The sequence below is a fragment of the Diospyros lotus genome, chromosome 11 (assembly GCF_014633365.1).
Source record: "Diospyros lotus cultivar Yz01 chromosome 11, ASM1463336v1, whole genome shotgun sequence".
Classification (NCBI taxonomy): Eukaryota; Viridiplantae; Streptophyta; class Magnoliopsida; order Ericales; family Ebenaceae; genus Diospyros; species Diospyros lotus.
In genome coordinates, this window is record NC_068348.1 from 26,058,204 (window position 1) to 26,076,286 (window position 18,083).

Consider the following 18,083-nt stretch of genomic DNA (forward strand, 5'->3'; position numbering starts at 1 on the left):
TAAAATTTGCGAAGAAAAAAAATTTCCGTCTCTATATTTCAAAAGCAAAAAAATTACAATTAAAATTTAATTTTTTAGCAATGGAAATAGTTTTGCATCACTAAAAGTAGTGACAGAATATTAAATCTGTTGCAAAATTTAATTTATTATTTTTTATTTTAAACTTTATGAACGGAATTTATTTCCGTCTCTAATATTTGCGACAGAAGATAAATTCCATCGGTAAAATTAATGATAGAAAATAAATTCCTTCTCTATCTAAAAATGTATTTTTTAATTTTTTTATTATTAAAACTATTATTAAAATAAATTCTTGCCTCTTGAATTTATTTATTTTTAATATTTTAATTATATAAAAAATAATATAACTTATAAAAATAATATTAATAATTATTTAATTAATAAAAATAATGTATTTTAAATAAGATTTTATTATTAAATAACTTAAATAAAATCTTACTGTAATTATCTAAAATGTGATAATAAAATAATTTAAATTATTATATTTTAAATTAATATTTATTTAAAATTAATTTGATATATTGAATTATTTATTAATAGTTTGTTATATAAAAAAATTAAATTTTCTATAAATAAAAATTATATTAAACAAAATCTACATAACATTTATAAATTTTTAGGGTAATTTTTGAATTTCATAAAAAAAATTAAAAAATAAAAATTAAAAACATCCACGGAACTTAGGATTCTCAATTATAGAATAGAACAATACTAATGGCAGAACCCATCTGATCAACACAGCGAGTTTCAGATTGTTGAATTTCATCTATAAGTCAGAGACAAAATTAGAGAGGACAAATGATAAAGAGATATATTTATTTTTTTCTTGATCCACATTAATGTTTTGTACATAATATTTATATTAGATAGTGACATATGATATTGTTATCAAGTATAAGACACAATGTCGTTTATATATTGGTCATATTTGTTGCAACTTGATTAAAGAAATTATAGTTTATAACTTAAAATAAGTTGTGAACTTATTTGTTGCAACTTCTCAGAAAAATGTAGAAGCTGGGGTACCTTATCTTTGAAAAAGCCAACTTCTACCCCTTCTAAAAGCTAGTAGAAGATATAAGTTATAATTCTACAAATTAAAACAAATAATACATTACCATTTTTTTTAAGCTAGAAGTTAAAAATTACAGCTTTTAAGCTGCAAAAAAACAAGCCCATTATTGTTTACATTTTGTACACAGTTAATAAATATTACAAATAATTAATTATTATACATTTAATTGATATAGTTAGAATTTAGCAATGTTATGATTTTTAATATTAATATATTTATTTAAATTTTATAAATTAATTTTTTAATATTCATCTCATGGTTAAATGTATATTAAATATTCATTCCAAATTTAAATATTTATAAATTAATTAAATAAAAAAATTAAAAATTAAAAATTAAAGATAGCGACAGAATATTGAATCCGTGGCTAAATCAGCGACGAATTTGAATAATCCGTTGCTAATTTTAATTTTTTAATTTAAAATTTTATTTTAATTATTTAAACTAATATTAAAATTAATTTTTTCTTTTAAAATATTGCGACAGAAATTTTTTTCCATCTCTAAAAATAGCGACAGAAACATATTCCGTCGCTATATAAAAATTTAATTTTTATTTTATTATTATTATTAAAATTTAACGACAGAAAGTTATATCCGTTGCTATTTTTAGCGACGGAAATATCGTTCCGTAGCTAAATTTTAATAATAAAAAATTTAAATTTAAAATTTTATTTTAATTATTTAAACTAATATTAAAATTAATTTTTTCTTTTAAAATATTGCGACGGAAATTTTTTTCCGTCGCTAAAAATAGCGACAGAAACAAATTCCGTCACTATATAAAAATTTAATTTTTATTTTTTTTATTATTATTAAAAGTTAACGACGGAAAGTTTTATCCGTTGCTATTTTTAGCGACAGAAATATCGTTCCGTCGCTAAATTTTAATAATAAAAAATTTAAATTTAAAATTTTATTTTAATTATTTAAACTAATATTAAAATTAATTTTTTCTTTTAAAATATTGCGATGGAAATTTTTTTCCGTCGCTAAAAATAGCGACAGAAACATATTCCATCGCTATATAAAAATTTAATTTTAATTTTTTTATTATTATTAAAATTTAGCAACGGAAAATTATTTCCGTCGCTAAAATTAGCGACGGATTATTTTTTCCGTCGCTAAAAAAATAATTTTTTTTATTTTTTTATTTTTGTAGCAACGGAAAAATATTCCGTCGCTAAAATCCGTTGCTAATTTTAAAAAAAAAAAAAAAAATTAATCCATCACAAATCCGTCGCTATTCCGTCGCAAAATAGCGACGGAAATGTCCGTCGCTAAAAATCCGTCGCTAAATCCCATTTTTCTTGTAGTGATTTTTTTATTTAAACTTAGTTTTTATTTGCTTAATTCATTGGTTAAATTATATACTCTAAAATTTTTGTGCAATAGGCTTACCTCTCATAGACCTATACGTGAAAACGAGTGGGAGACTTTGGACATGGAGTAAATTTTGCAATTGCAAGCTCTATAGCATTGCTTGTGAAATTTCTATCAAAAAAAAATATTTTAATTATCATTACGCGTAGTTCACTTAATGTACAATTTGGTTGGATGTCTGCACATTTTAACTCTACTTGTTATAACGAAAAGGGTTAGTAGCTTTACTAAATTATACCTTATTATTAATACAAAAATTATTGAATTGTTATAGTGAGAGATTTTTATTTACACATTGGTGGTCTTGATTAACAAATTATTTGGAGATGTTTAAGAATTCTCCTTTTATGGTTGAAAAATTTAGAGGTAATGATTATAATTATACTTTATTAGGAGACAAAACTATGAAAGAGATAAAAGGATAGTGTTCTTAATGTTGTACAAGCCATTACTCTTAAAGTTAAAAGCTTTCCTAAAACTTATTACATTTCTTTTTTTTTCTAAAACTTATCCAAATCATTCTTTAGTTAATCTCTTCAAATATAATCATCTTTTTTTTTTTTGTGTGTGTGTAGACTAACATTCAATATGGAGTTGGTTGAGTAGTGGTTCTCAATAATTTTTCAATAGGATATTTTTCAATTCACTTTACCATTTTTGAGATGAATGATAAGACAATTTATGACGAGCATCACTGTTTAAAATAACTAAATAACTTATTAATTTACTACAATAATCACTTAAAGAAAATCATTGAAAAGTTAAAATAAGAATTTCTTAATACTATCCTCATATACAGAGATTATTATAATATTTTTAAATAATTTTTCAAGAAGACTCCATATATTGGCTAATACCCGTTCATCGGCATTACGAATTAGAGATTACTCAATAAATAATTACCTAATTATATTTATTTCATTTTGATAATAGAATTTGATAACACATCTCTCCAAAAAGCATGTTAGTTGAAAAGAAATGCCAATACTTGTTGGATCATAAAAGGGTTTAATCGGATGTTAAAACTTTTTTTAATATATAATACAATATGCAACGAAAAAGGACTGAAAACAGCTTGTAAGACTCGAAGGTAGAAACCATGTACATATTAAAACCATTTATCCATAGAACAGTATACCTCAATGGATGAAATTGATGTTGGCTGTATTGTTGCTTTCGTTGCTCCACTCGACTTGAACCTGTCGACCTCCTAGTTGTGCTCCCACAAATCTCTTTTCACAAACAACACCTGTTATTGGCTGACCAAGCCTCCCCCACTTACATAAGGACCAAGTCGGTCCACTCGTAGGCAACCACAAAACCCTTTGTTAGACTCCTGTGCTAGTGAGGCCCGAATAAAGGTAACTAAGAGCTAGAATCGTTCTCAACAGTTAGTCCATTTCAAAAATATATAAACATACATCAAATATATTATATTATATAGATCTTATGTAAATCTAACATTATTACACTTCACTAACAAAAATTGTGCATGATAATTATGTATAATATAATATATATATATATATATATACATATCTCAGGCATATGGCCCATGTCCATTTTTTCTTCTCTGGCAGGCACAATTGATTGCGCCTGCAAGCTGCTCATTTTGTCTCTTCCAATTTTTGCCTTTCTCTCTCCAAGTGCAGATAATAGCTTAAAAGGCAATTGCGTGAAACCCACGAACCATTCTTTCAATTGCCTTTTTCTATTTTAACTTTTCAAAAGGCAATCAAATCCCCTATTTGATTTTGTTAATTATTAATTCTTATATATAATATATAATTTATATAACAATTATACAATTAATATTATACAAAAATTAATTACATCTATGTGTTAGCCATTTAAAATTACCATTAACTATTAATAGTAATTTAATTAATCATTAATTCTTAATAATAATAATTTAATCTCCATTAATTATTAATAGTATATAAGAACACTCTGCTAGCTCAAATTCATTAATCTGATGTTATGGTCATTTTTGGGTGTGAACTTTTAAATTTGTATTTATGTAAAAATCGAGATACATCAAATTTTTCAACGTCAATTAAATATTTTGATCTACAATGAAGATTTCTTCATCTTTTCAAAACATCTTAAAAAATCTTGAGTGACAACTAGTATTGTGTCAAGATGATCATATCAATAATAAAGTTAATATTTTTAGTAAACCTATTTGAATTTTCGATTACCGTGGCCTATAATTCTTCCATCAACTAACGTTCCGATTAAGTGAAAGCCATTGACTGATCAAACTCATAAGACTCGATAACTATACCAAGATCTAACATGGTGTGATCGAGATAACATAGCAGATCTCTTTCCGACATCAAAAACTCATTTCCAATTGTAAGTGCCTTGGCCAAGGTTTTTCCAATCACTAACCAACTAAGATCGCATAAGATATTTACCTCACACTAAAGGCTAATGGATTCCATCAATGATCATCTATCTCCATATACCACCAAATAGAGACCACACAGAAAATATTCCCACAATAATAAATCTCTGATACCAACGTACAAGACATTTATGTCATCTCCCATCTGAAAACCAATTACACAATTGATTGTTAATAACATATCATTAATCTTCTCAGTCATGTGATATGTTACATGCATTACATTCAATAGATGTTAAACTAGCACCTACCTATATATCTACTATCTACATCTCATGCAATATGACATGTATAAACTTACCATCCATTATCATTAGTATCTCATACTAATCAATGGTAGTAGCCTATGTATCAATCCATAATTGATTAATCATATTTCTCTTTTAAAAAATCTAAGGATCAGGAATTACTTTAAGAAATTTTATGTTATAAATCTTTATCATATATTCTTAACCGTTTAAGAATAAGATCATTAAGACATCTAAGAACTTATTTATATATAATTGGAGAAGTATAAATGAAGATCCAACCATTTACTAATATGTAAGATTATATTATTAGGCCCAACATATACATTAGATGTCATCTAAATTTAATATTAGGATACCAATAATTATGGCATTGATGAATACAATTTCAATTTAATCAAAAATTGTGTACCTCTTGAGGTGCCTATTTGTTCAAATCCACGTGAATTTATCAGTTGAGACCAATAATATGTTTATCCAATTATGGTTGGAAAGCTCATCTAGACATCTTACCCAACTTCATTGTTACTTTATTTAGATGAATTTCGAAATAATTAGAATATGATGGATACAAGACGTGGCAACTCTCAATTCACTAAATATTTCATTCTCTTTTTTAATATTGTTAATAGATGTTAAGAACCATTAAAGTTATACCCTCATTTACTCGTTATGAAATTTTAATTGATATTAATTTTAATTTTATTTTTTGTTTATATTTTAAATACGTTCTACTATCTAATAACAATAAATAATTATATAATAAAATTGTAAAAAAAAAAAAACTCATTGGTAAGAAGATTAAAGAGAGCATTTTTGAACATTTATTTAAAAGTAAAATTATCCATATATATATATATATATATATAATAATCAAAGTTTTGTTTCCATCACAGGAATGGCAAGGAGGGGAACAGCTTTCTTCAATGTAACTCCAAACTGCTGCTCCATATCCATCTTCTCCGGCATAGTTCCCGGAGGTAGCTTCCAGTTGAAGGACTGAAGAATCGAAGCCAACATCAAATGGACCATCCGAATAGCCAGCGGAATGCCAGGGCATATCCTCCGGCCAGCTCCGAAAGGAATATATTCAAAGTCCCGGCCTTTATAGTCCAAACCAGAGTTTAAGAACCTCTGCGGCGAAAACGAAGAAGGGTCCTCCCAGTGCTTGGCATCTCTTCCGATGGCCCACGCGTTCACCAGTACCTGAGTGTTCTTCGACACGACGAAGCCCAACAATTCAACATCGTTTCTTGCTTTGTGGGGCAAGAGAAGGGGGGCGGCTGGGTGGAGTCTCATCGTCTCTTTCACGACTGCCCGGAGATATGGAAGATTGTCTATGTCGGATTCCTGCATTTGCCGGTCGGTTCCGATGTTTGTGATGATCTCATTTCTTGCTCTTTCCAGAATATTTGGGTTTCGAAGAAGCTCCGCCATTGCCCATTCCGTTGTTATCGCAGATGTATCGCTTCCAGCAATAAACAAGTCCTACAATTTAATCAATTGCTTGAAATCATCATGAAGAAGATTTAATAGAGCTAATTAAGCCTCTTTACATACTTTTCAATAAAAATTAACAAAAATGAAATATCAAATAATTTATTATACTTTTACTCATTGTATTTTAAAAAACAATATCAAATAAATAACTTCTAAGAGGTGGATCAAATTGGTAATATATTTTGTGGGATTCCAATTATTTTAATCAGAGAAAAAGTTGGGATTGTTAAGTGAGTTAGAACTTTGATGTTAGCCAATTATATACTATAATAACTAATATTAATACAATAATTAGATTCACTCGAGTTTAAAAGTATAGTCATTTATTTGACCATAAATGTAGATAATTGTATTATAAAATTAGAAGATATAATCATATAGAAAAAAAAATCAAATTACATGTATTAGACCAATCATCTAAAATGAGGAGGATGTTAACTAGAGAATTATGGCATAGTTAAAATTAAAAAAAAAATGGTTCTAGACAGTATTATGTGATACTTAGATTTGGTAAAATTAGAAATAATATTTTATGAGAATTTATATGACTAATTTTGTTGCATATATGGGACAAAATATATGCAACAAAATTTTCAATTATAACAATAATGACATCCTAAATATTTTTTTTCCATCAATTGTAATATTAATTCTAAGTTTTCATTCATAATCTTATTTTTTATAAAATTTATATAACTAATTTCAAATTTAATTTTTTTTATCTTTCTTTTGTAATAAAGTTAAATTAGTTTTGTACTAAAAATAAGATAAAGTAAGATATGATTGACTTTTCAACTCAAGTGATCTAAAAAAAGGTTACCAAAAGCACAAAGATTAACAGTTGGATTTGGAGATCTGATTAATTACCAGTATCACGGGCTTGATTGTCGTGGAGTTAAAATTCGAGCCATCTTCTTCACACTGATCCAGAAGAGAGTCCAAGAAATCCCCTTTTTTGCCGTTCACCGGATCAAAACTTCTATCTCTCAAGCGCTTCTCAATAACTTCGTCAAATATTTCATGAAGCCTCTTATACGCAGGTCTTATACGCTGTTTCAGTCCCTGCAAGTCAAGCCGCCGGAGCACCGGAAAATAATCTGACAAGTTGGGCTTCCCGGCGTTCTCCATGATGGCCCAGACCAGGTCCTTGAACTCCTGCGCCGAATTGAAGTCAGGGCCGACCATGTCGATCGAGAAAATGGTGTTGGACATCAAGTTCAGAGTCGTCGCAAAAGCAGCCCGCCCAATGTCCACTGGAGCTTCCGAAACGGCGTGGCACTTTATGTGGGAGACGAGTTCCTGGACCTTCCGTTGGCGGAGGTGCTGGAGCTGGTCGAGCTTCTGGGCGTTGAACATCTGGGTGGCGCAGATGCGGCGGCGGCTGCGCCAGGAGTTGTCGGATGGGACCCAGGCTATGGTGGCGTCGGGGTTGGGCTGGGTGGCGACGGAGACAGGGACTGGGCGGCCGGAGAAGCTGTGGTCGTGTGTTTGGAGGATGGCTTTGGCGGCGTCCGCGGAGGACGCGACGATGGTGGTGACGGTGCCGAGTTTAAGGGTCATGATGGGCCCGTAGATTTTGGAGAGTTCGGCGAGGGTTTGGTTTGGGCGGGGGCCCAGGCGGTAGAGAGAGCCTATCAGGGGAAGTCCGGCGGGACCCGGCGGCAGCTTCTTAGCGGAGGAGCGGCGGAGCAATGGGTTGAAGAAGAAGAACCAGGAAATTGAGATGCAGATGAGCAAAATGTACAGTTCCATCTCCCCCTGTCACCGACAGTTGAGGCCACACTACTCTGCTCAATTACGTATAGCTATATTATATATATTATTATTTATAATCTGAATAATGAGAGCATATAATTAATTAAATTATATGACGTCAAAAGTTACATTAAAATAAGAGGACAGGGTGTCAGTGGCAGATGGTTGAGCTAACATATTGTCGTGTTTATGGCATACGGTTGAGCTAACATATTGTCGAGTTTATCAGTGAGTTGTTTGTTAAAATAAATAAGATAAAATGTATGAAGATAAGGTTAGAATACAATCTAAATTAAGATATAGAATGATTAAAATAAGACTTGAAAGTATTCTAAAATTTCTATCAAAATGTTTGTTAAATTTTTTAAAATTTAGTATTTTTTCTTTTTATGTGTTTGTTAATACATATGATAAGTAAAAAGATAAGAGTTTTTTTTATTAAAATATCCTTATTATTAAATTTATAGTTAAAATATTATTTTATGATTAATATGAATTGTTAAAAAAATAAAAATAAAAATTAATATTTTATTTTCTAAATTCATGTTCAAAAATAAATTTAAAAAGAATTGAAAAGTAGAAATAATTATTATTAGAATTATAATAATTCCACCTAAATAATTAAAAATGATCAAAACATATTTTTATAATAAAATATAAAATTAAATAAAATAATTTAAAAATTGGTGAAAGGAATTATATTAGTAAATAAATGTATTAAAATGTATAATAATTTAAAATTGTATTAAATAATATTAATATAAGACTTTAATAAATAAGTTCTTTTAATAAATTTAAATCTTTAAAATGCATTAAATGTCATTAACTATCCTATAAGGGGCATATAAGTAATTGAGTCTTATCTTGAAAGAACCAGATAAATTTATTCGATGGGGAGGTCAGATAAATTTATCTTGAAAGGGGGAGATAAGAAGTCACGTGAGACTTTGCCGAAAATGGTCAGATAAACTTAATAAACACGTTGAAAAGATCAAACATTCGAAATGCTTCCCATATCTGATATTTTCTCCCTTTTATCTTTATTAACAAACACCCACTAAAGAAGATATGAGATAGAAATGGTACAGTAGGAGGAATATTTTGAATTTTTAAATTTTTTAATATGTTTGTTAAATTTATTTTGTTAATATATAAAAAAATTTACATAAATTCTTATTTAATTTTTTATAAATAAATTTATTCAACTCTCTCTTAAATAAATTTATCTAATATTTTATAAATAAATATAAATTACACATATATCCTTATATAAAAACCTCACTCATTTCTTTTCACATGTTCTTCTTTTTTGTTATCGTTCATCCTATTTCTCCTTCAAGATTCTGTACATCTCCTTCATCGCCACTGTTCGTCCAACCACCAATCTTCCTCACCCTTCATCTTTTGGTCTTTCCTTGTCCATTCATTGCTTTTCTATCTTGGCTTCGTCGATCACTCTCTCTCTACAGTTACTTTCTTCTTACCCAGAAACATACTCAAACTTCACCAATACTCATCATAATAGGATAAATTTAACATACACTCACTAAACTTTAAAAATATAACTATTTACTCACTAAACTTTGCTCAACATTAACCATTCATCACCTATTACATCTTAGAAATGGAAAATGTCCATATAACTAACGAAATTTGAGAAAATTTAACAAACACTTTGTAACAGCCCAGCTACTCACGCGTGTTATGTCTTAGGGAATTTAGGAACTTATTTTTTTTTTCCACGCTACCTCACCCCAAAATTCCCTTAGACCTATCTAGTGGCTTGACGAAATAATTTATACACTAGAGATAAAGAAAATCTTATAAAATGGAAGCTGAAATCGAATCTGATCATAACATTTCATACATAGATAACTGAACATGGCACTTATTACAAAGTTGATACATAAGTTTCTAATTTAAAACGTACATAATACTTGAAATATTCATATTACAACATGGTACACTTGCTCATTTCTCGACGACTCACGTCGTTACACATCTTGAACTTCTATATTGTCACTGCAAGTCCCGACTGGAACATTGAATGTTCTAGGGGCAAACCCGAATTAGATGATGAACCATCTAAGTAAGGGTACAAGATGTTTTAATATGTGTGTATGCAATGTCTTACTCATCATAAGTGTCAACTGCACCCCTCATGCTACCTACCATTTTTACGGCCACATTTTTCGAAGCCGAGGTGTATGGGGGCACTCTTGGTATAGTAACGGTGTCAATTCATACTCCCTACAGCCACAATGCGTGTGATCAATGATATCAACGTATATTTATGCATTTCATAGTCATGTCATGTGTGGAGTCTACGTGATGGATAGATATCAGAGCATGTCAACATGATGAAAGCATTCCCAAAGATCGAGTTTAAACATAAACATTTATACTGTACTAAACTGGTAACAGTACACTTACTTTACACAACTAAGCTGCCTCGATAAGCGTGACGACCTCGATAAACATGCCGAGCGAGCTATTTCCCAATCCTCGAGCCCCAAGGATTCCTAAAATATTAAATTTATTTCTAGAATATTAATTCACTATCTTCACAAATTTCTACAACTTCTCTTTATTTTCTAAGTCTTATTTCCTCAAAATTTCATAATAAATATCTAAATCTTTATTTACCCAATTTTCCTTTACTAATATTTTTAAAACAACATTTCTAGTCTTCTGAAATTTTCTTGAAAATTTTCAATTTAAATTCCTATTTTTTTCTTATTTCCATAATAACAAAATTACTTAAATAAATAATTAATTTAGCATTTTCCAAATTTTTTTTTTCACAAAATAAGACATAAACGAAATTCTAGATTTTTTGAAAATTTTTGCAAAATTTTCTCTATTTTCTTTTATTTTTTATTTTTTTCTTTTCTTTTCTTTATTTTTCCTGTCGTGCGCCTTCAAGCCACGCGCCTTCTTCCCACTTGCGGGCACGTGCAGCCACGCGCTCGACTGATGCGTTTTCTCCAGCAGCTGTTTCGCCGCTGGCGACGCTCCGGCTTCTCCGAGCTTCGAAAAAGCTCTCACCCTCTTATTTTCGACCTTCTGAATCCAAAAATAGTTTTAAAACTTTGAAAAACCAACAAGAAGTACCTCAATTTTGCGATCGAAGGTACGGCTCCAACGGCTTGCATGATTTTTCGGCGAGCTCAATTCTCCTTCTCCGCTGCTCCGTTGGCCACCAAATGCTCCAGAAACCTTGGCCATGATGCAAGGACCAAAAACCCATTCCCAAAACTCTCAAACGCTGCCTCAAATGCCCGATCTATGAAGTAAACAAATTCTGATGAAGGCCTCGCTCGAACTCGGCTATTTATAGCCAAAACTCGATGTGTCTTGTCCCATAACGGCACCCACGTGTCCTAAAAGGCCATCCCAACGTCCTTTGAAGCATTAATAGCCTCCCTCACCTTTAGTAGCCACTTGCAGGCGCAACCAGAGCATGGTCGAGCGCCTGCTCCGATTTTGCCCAGATTTTCTAATTTTTTTTTATAATATATAATATACATACATACATACGAGTTTATAATATATAAATATACATACAATAGTACAAAATCCCAATTCCAATACAAAATTTTGATATTTTTACTATATACTTTATATAATTACAACATAAATAAATTTAACTGCTAAATTTATACATACCAACTAAAATTCTAATAATTTCTCTAGGGTCTAAAATGCAAAAATTATGATTACTATGATGTCTTAGGGTATTACACACTTACTGAACTTTAAAATGTAACTACTTACTCATTGAACTTTTGATTGTTATTACCTGTTCATTGAACTTTACTCAACGTCAACTATCCATCACTCGTTATATCATCGTCTAGTCTTGCAAATAGAAAAAGTCCAAGTGACTAACGGAATTCGAAATGGTCCAATCAAATTCTTATTTTCGGCCAACTCAACAGCACCATGTTTCTTTCTCTCTTTCTCTCCCTTGCTCCAGTAACAATAGTTGGCATGCAAGAGGCGAGGCAACCAAATGAGAGGTGGGGGTGAGGCAAGGCAACGAGACACCAAGTAGCAAGGCGACAACAGTGGCGAGAGGGTCTTGTTTCTCTCTCTCTTTATCTCTCTTATCTCAATCCCTTTCCCTTGTTTTCGCAGCGGAGGTTGGCGCACGAGAAGCGAGGTGGCGAGGCACCAGGCAACAAGGCAGCAGCGGTGAGAGGGTCGACAACAACCGCCATTGTTGGAGTTGAGTTGGCCAAAAATAAAGATTTGATTGGGCCACTTCAGATTCTGTTAGTCACATGGGCATTTTCCATTTACATGATCAAACGGTGATGTAATGGGTGATAAATAGTTGACATTGAGTAAAGTTCAATGAGTAGGTAATAACAATCAAAAGTTTACTAAGCGAGTAATTACATTTTTAAAATTCAGTGACTATTTGTTAAATTTTTTTGAATTCTATTAGTCACGTGGACATTTTTTTTATTTACAAGATGTAACTGGTAATTAATAGTTGACGTTGAGTAAAATTTAGTAAGTAGTTAGTAACAATCTAAAATTCAATAAGTAAGTAATTATATTTTTTAAATTTTAATGAGTATATGTTAAATTTATTCCATTGCAATACAATTATCTTCCAGTTTCACTCTCATCGAATCTATCCTCATCTTCAAGCTTCCAGAAGAATCTCCAATTTTCCCCAGGAAGGTGGTGGTAATTTGGTAACCGACCCACGAAATTAGGGTCGCAGATTGGAGGAATAAAAGAATAGCTCAAGTACACAGAATTCTAATTTGAGAACCTTAATATATCAATGCTACCACTTATGGTTGGACTGCTACGTACCCACCAGGTCATCATAAAGTGATATTTATTATATTTCTTTTGGTAAGTAATAATGTAATATTTTCAAAGGTGGACGTTGAGAGATGAATACTTATTTTGGATGAAGAACAAGATATATTTGATTAAAGTTAGGAAGAGTAGTGTGGGGCTAATGTAAGTATAATTGTTTCTTATGAGTTATGGATTTTGATTGAAGTTAGGCAGAGGCATGCTGTGCAGTGTAAGGCATAATGTAAGTAAAAATGTATCTTATGAGTAATAGATTTTGATTGAAGTTAGAAGTTACCGAGAGGCGTGTTGTTTTCAGTGTGAGGCTAATATAAATACAATTGTTTCTTATGAATAATTGATTTTGATTGAAGTTAGGCAGAGACATATTGTCTATAGTGCGAGGCTAATGTAAGTACAATTGTTGCGTATGAGTAATGGATTTTGATTGAAGTTAGGGAGAGGCATGCTACTTGTGGTGTAGGGCTAATGTAAGTACAATTGCATCTTATGAGTGATGCATTTTGATTGAAGTTAGCGAGAGGCACATTGTCTGTAGTGTGGGACAAATGTAAGTACAATAGTTTCTTATGAGTAACGGATTTTGATTGAAGTTAGGGAGAGGTGTACTCTCTATAGTGTGGGGGCAATGTAAATACAAGTGTTTCTTATAAGTAATGGATTTAGATTGGAAAGTTCATTAAAAGACAAATCTAAGAAAATAATGGATAAAAACAGAGATGAAAGGTTATCCAAGAGGGGTGAATTGAGTGTTTTGACTATTTTTACATATAATGAAAATATCTTAAAAAATAAATTATGCATTAAAGATATATATTTAAAGAAAAACATTTTCTTATAGGGCTATTAGCATTAAAAAAAATTATTCTTTTTTTGCGTTTTTACGATTTTATGCAAATGTTTCAATTTTGGCAATAAACGCTTGATTGGTTGTAATTTTAGCCACGACTCGAATCCAATTCGAGAGGCGCATTGGTTGACACACCTTGACAGATGTGAAAAAAAATAAAACATTTTGAATGAGCCTACATTGACACACGTGGAAAAAATAAAACACGTGGACCCATGTTGACATGCGTGGAACAAAATAAAAAAAAAAAGATAATTTTCAATGGGCCCACGTTGACACACATGAAAAAAATAAAAAAATAAAATAATATTAAATATATATATATATTTAACATATATATATACACAGAGAGAAGGAAATAGGCGAATGATGGGAACGACAACGAAAGGGGACGTTGATGGTGATGGCAGACGACGACGACGATGACTAATCTAAAAGCTAGAGGCAACGATAGATCTGGGCTTCCTCCTACTCATGGTGACAACGATCTATCTAGAAGCTGGATTGATGACCGATTTAGGCTTTCCCATGCTCACAACTACCTCACAAAAAGTGACCGATGGTCTTTTGCTCTTGCCGGGCGATGACGTCCTTTGTCAGTCGCCTTACCCTTGTTGTTAGTCGCTTAAGCCGGCCCCATTGACATCAACGATCGACCATCAAGTTTCTAGATTCTAGATCAGCCTCTATTGCTGCCTCCAGCTTCTCCAATTTAAAGAAACATATATTTTTAATCTTCATACTCTTTGATTAACCGAAACATCTGTTTTGAAATATATATATAACTATATGAGTATGAGGTTTTTTCAATATATAATATATAGAAGGATTTATAAAATAATTTGAAAATCATCTATAAACCAAGTTTATTGAAAATATATTTTTCAAACTAATTTTCTCCATAAATCAAATATAAATTTCTCAATAAGAGAAAAGAGCCACAAAATGCTCTTAAGACCTTGTTGAAAGAATGGTCTCCTGACTTATTAGGCAAATTCTACAAGCCCTATCATTTAGAAAACCAGGCACTCAGAGAAATTTAATCAAGGATTGGGCGAATCTTATAGGTCTCTTAGGATATAGCCATTCAAAAGGGGGGATGGGGTGAATTGAGTGTTAAAACTTTTGACAATTTACTTAATTAAAATTCTTGTTATTTAATTTTAAACAAATTAAATTTTTGTAATTATGTATATGTGAGTTTGAGATTAATGAATTGCAAGGCACAAGATATAGCAAGAATAAATAAATGAGGCACATGATAATTTATAGTGATTTAATGTCTCCACAAATACCTATTCTACTTTCCCAAGATCTGAACCATTTTAGGGGTTCCACTAATCTCATCAAGGTTTTCACTCTAACTCACCTTAGAAAATAGATACACTTTTAGATTACAACATGTTCTAGATAATAATTTATGCCAAGCTTTTCTCTCTAGCTCACATTGAAAACTAGATATACTCCTAAATTACGAGTTCTAAGAAAACCACCTCCAAGTTTTTTTCCCTAACTTACATTGGAAACTAAATATACTTCTTATTTTTAATGGTTATAGGAAACCAATACAATTTACAATAAGTTTAAATGTACAAATATTTATCTACAATTTGACACAAATGAATAAACAATTAAGCACGAATACACAAGGTAATGAAATATAAATAATTGAATTAGTGACCTCGGTTAGAGAAATTTGGATTTGTTGTAAAAGACTTAAAACACTTTTCTTCTCTTATCTTATGACTCTTCGATGGATATATAACAAAACGTTGGGAGCCTTGAATTGCTTGGATTTTTGCATGAGAGTGTTTGGGAGATTGTGGGTACTTTGGATGTACAATATATGCAAATTTTTTTTCTCTAAAATAAATTCGAGCCTATTTATAGGCATTTTAAAAAATACTATAGCGATCACTATAACAACGGTAAGATATTTTTATATAAAATTTTTAAACATTTTAAAATTACTTGAAAAATAATTTTAATGAAAACAATATTTTTGGTAATACATATATTATGAAAAAATATTTTATAAATTAATCAAAAATAATTTGATACTATAATTAATATATTTAAAAATATTCTTTTTGTTAATCATTAAATTACTATAGTCGACTAATCAAGGAAAGACAAGACTGGGACAACTCACCACTAAGTGATAAGGCAAGACAACCACACTTAGATAAGAGTTAGGAATTTTGGCACACTTAAAAACAAGTGATAAGAAAGAATTGAAGTCAATAGACTATCGGAATTGAAGCCAAAAGTTTATCAGTCATGTCTTCCTTTATATAAGAAAACCCATGACTTACATTGATTGTGCATAGGAATTATAGCGGTCATCTTGGAATCTTATATAATTTTAAATGTCTAGTTTTATGGGAAATTATGGAAAATGTAAAATAGTTACTACTAGTAGCGTAGGAAATATGAGAGCTTTTAATGATAGGCTTCTAGAAACAACTCTTTCTTTGAATTCCTCTTTTAGTGGTGGTGATCTAGCGTTCATTGGAGGGCTTCTATGTTCATGGAAGGAAACATCCCAATGGGCCTTGGGCAAGGGACATCATGGCAGGAAAGTCTCTGGACCCATACTTGAAGGGATCACTAATATGGTTGCACCCATAAAAATATAATTTTTATCATGTATCAAATATATGTAACGAAATATAATATACACGTCATATAAGATTTAAAAATTTGAATAATATATATATTCAATAATTGAATATAAATAATGTAATACCTCGAGAGTCCAGAAAAATTAGTATTAATCGAGAATAGTGTAAGGAAGGAAACAATATCAACTGGATACCTTTTGGGCTGAATATAGGCAAAAAACTCCAGGGTTAAGCGTGCTTAACTTGGGGAAATCCAAAGATGGGTGACCCCCCTGGGAAGTTCGCGAAGGCTCATTATGGTAAGTTGTTTCGGTCCTTCCTATCGCTCGATTTGGGATATTACAAGTTGTATCAGAGCCGATCCTCGAGCCTCTAAGCGAGATGGTGGAGCAAACCTCAGCGAAGATGCTGAGTCCCTGAGGGGGGTGCGTGTAGGCACCTTAGGTGAATCTCACATCGACCCTGCAAATAGGGGAGATCTGAGACCAGTTGTAAGGTCGCATAACGAGGATGTCATGTGTTCAAGGAGGGAGAATGTAATACCCCGAGAGCCCAAAGTAGTTAGTATATATTGAGGATAGTGTAAGGAAGGAAACAACACCAGCTGGATACCTTTTGGTCTGAATGCAGGCAAAGAACTCCAGGATTAAACGTGCTTGACCTAGGGAAATCCAAAGATGGGTGACCCCCCTGAGAAGTTCGCGTAGATCCATCAGAGTAAGTTGTTTCGGTCATTCCTATCGCTCGATCCGGAATATTACAAATAAATTCATACATGTTCGATATAAGTTTGGAATACAAAAACAATTTATATACTGAAACCATGTCCACTTCATGTTGTGGTGATCTTAGTCTGTTCACACCTAGTATGCAATAAGATACCATTTTGATTATCTCTTCCCATGTTAGACACAGAGGATTCTGTGCATCACCGATGCCCGTGTCTCAAAATTTTACGCGTAATAATTACACAAAATATTTATAGTAGCAAAAGAATTTAAGAGATAATTAAAGGAAGAAGAAGAAAATGATGAAGTAACATGCATGTGTGGGAGAGAGAGAAAGTAAACGCTCTGTCTTGGCTTTTTTTTAATTTAATCCCCCCCACTCATTTTCTTCTTCTTCTTCTTTTCCTAATTTAATTACATTCTAAAATTTTTCACCCCCTTCCCCTTAATAATTCTATAATCATTCAATTTTACTATGCACTATTACTATACACTATGCATTATTGGTAGGGGACTAAGGGTTAACTTTTGGCTAATCATTTTCAAAGACATTTCAAGTACACGATGTCGATATCAAACGCAACACTATGCAATTTTTTTTTAATGCACTATGAACTATTACTATATACTACTGGCTAACAATTAGAT

At 31.2% G+C, this 18,083-nt stretch overlaps 1 protein-coding gene across 1 annotated transcript; it reads right to left on the reverse strand.

Moving 5' to 3' along the window:
* Nucleotides 1-5,860: 5,860 nt before the first annotated feature.
* On the reverse strand, nucleotides 5,861-8,407 carry LOC127813604 (geraniol 8-hydroxylase-like). The gene is made up of 2 exons (XM_052354645.1): nucleotides 7,504-8,407; nucleotides 5,861-6,624 (listed from the first exon to the last, which is right to left on the reverse strand). Exons 1-2 carry the CDS (start codon nucleotides 8,386-8,388, stop codon nucleotides 6,010-6,012), a joined length of 1,500 nt encoding a protein of 499 aa, XP_052210605.1. The 5' UTR covers nucleotides 8,389-8,407; the 3' UTR covers nucleotides 5,861-6,009.
* Between the last annotated feature and the right edge of the window lie 9,676 nt (nucleotides 8,408-18,083).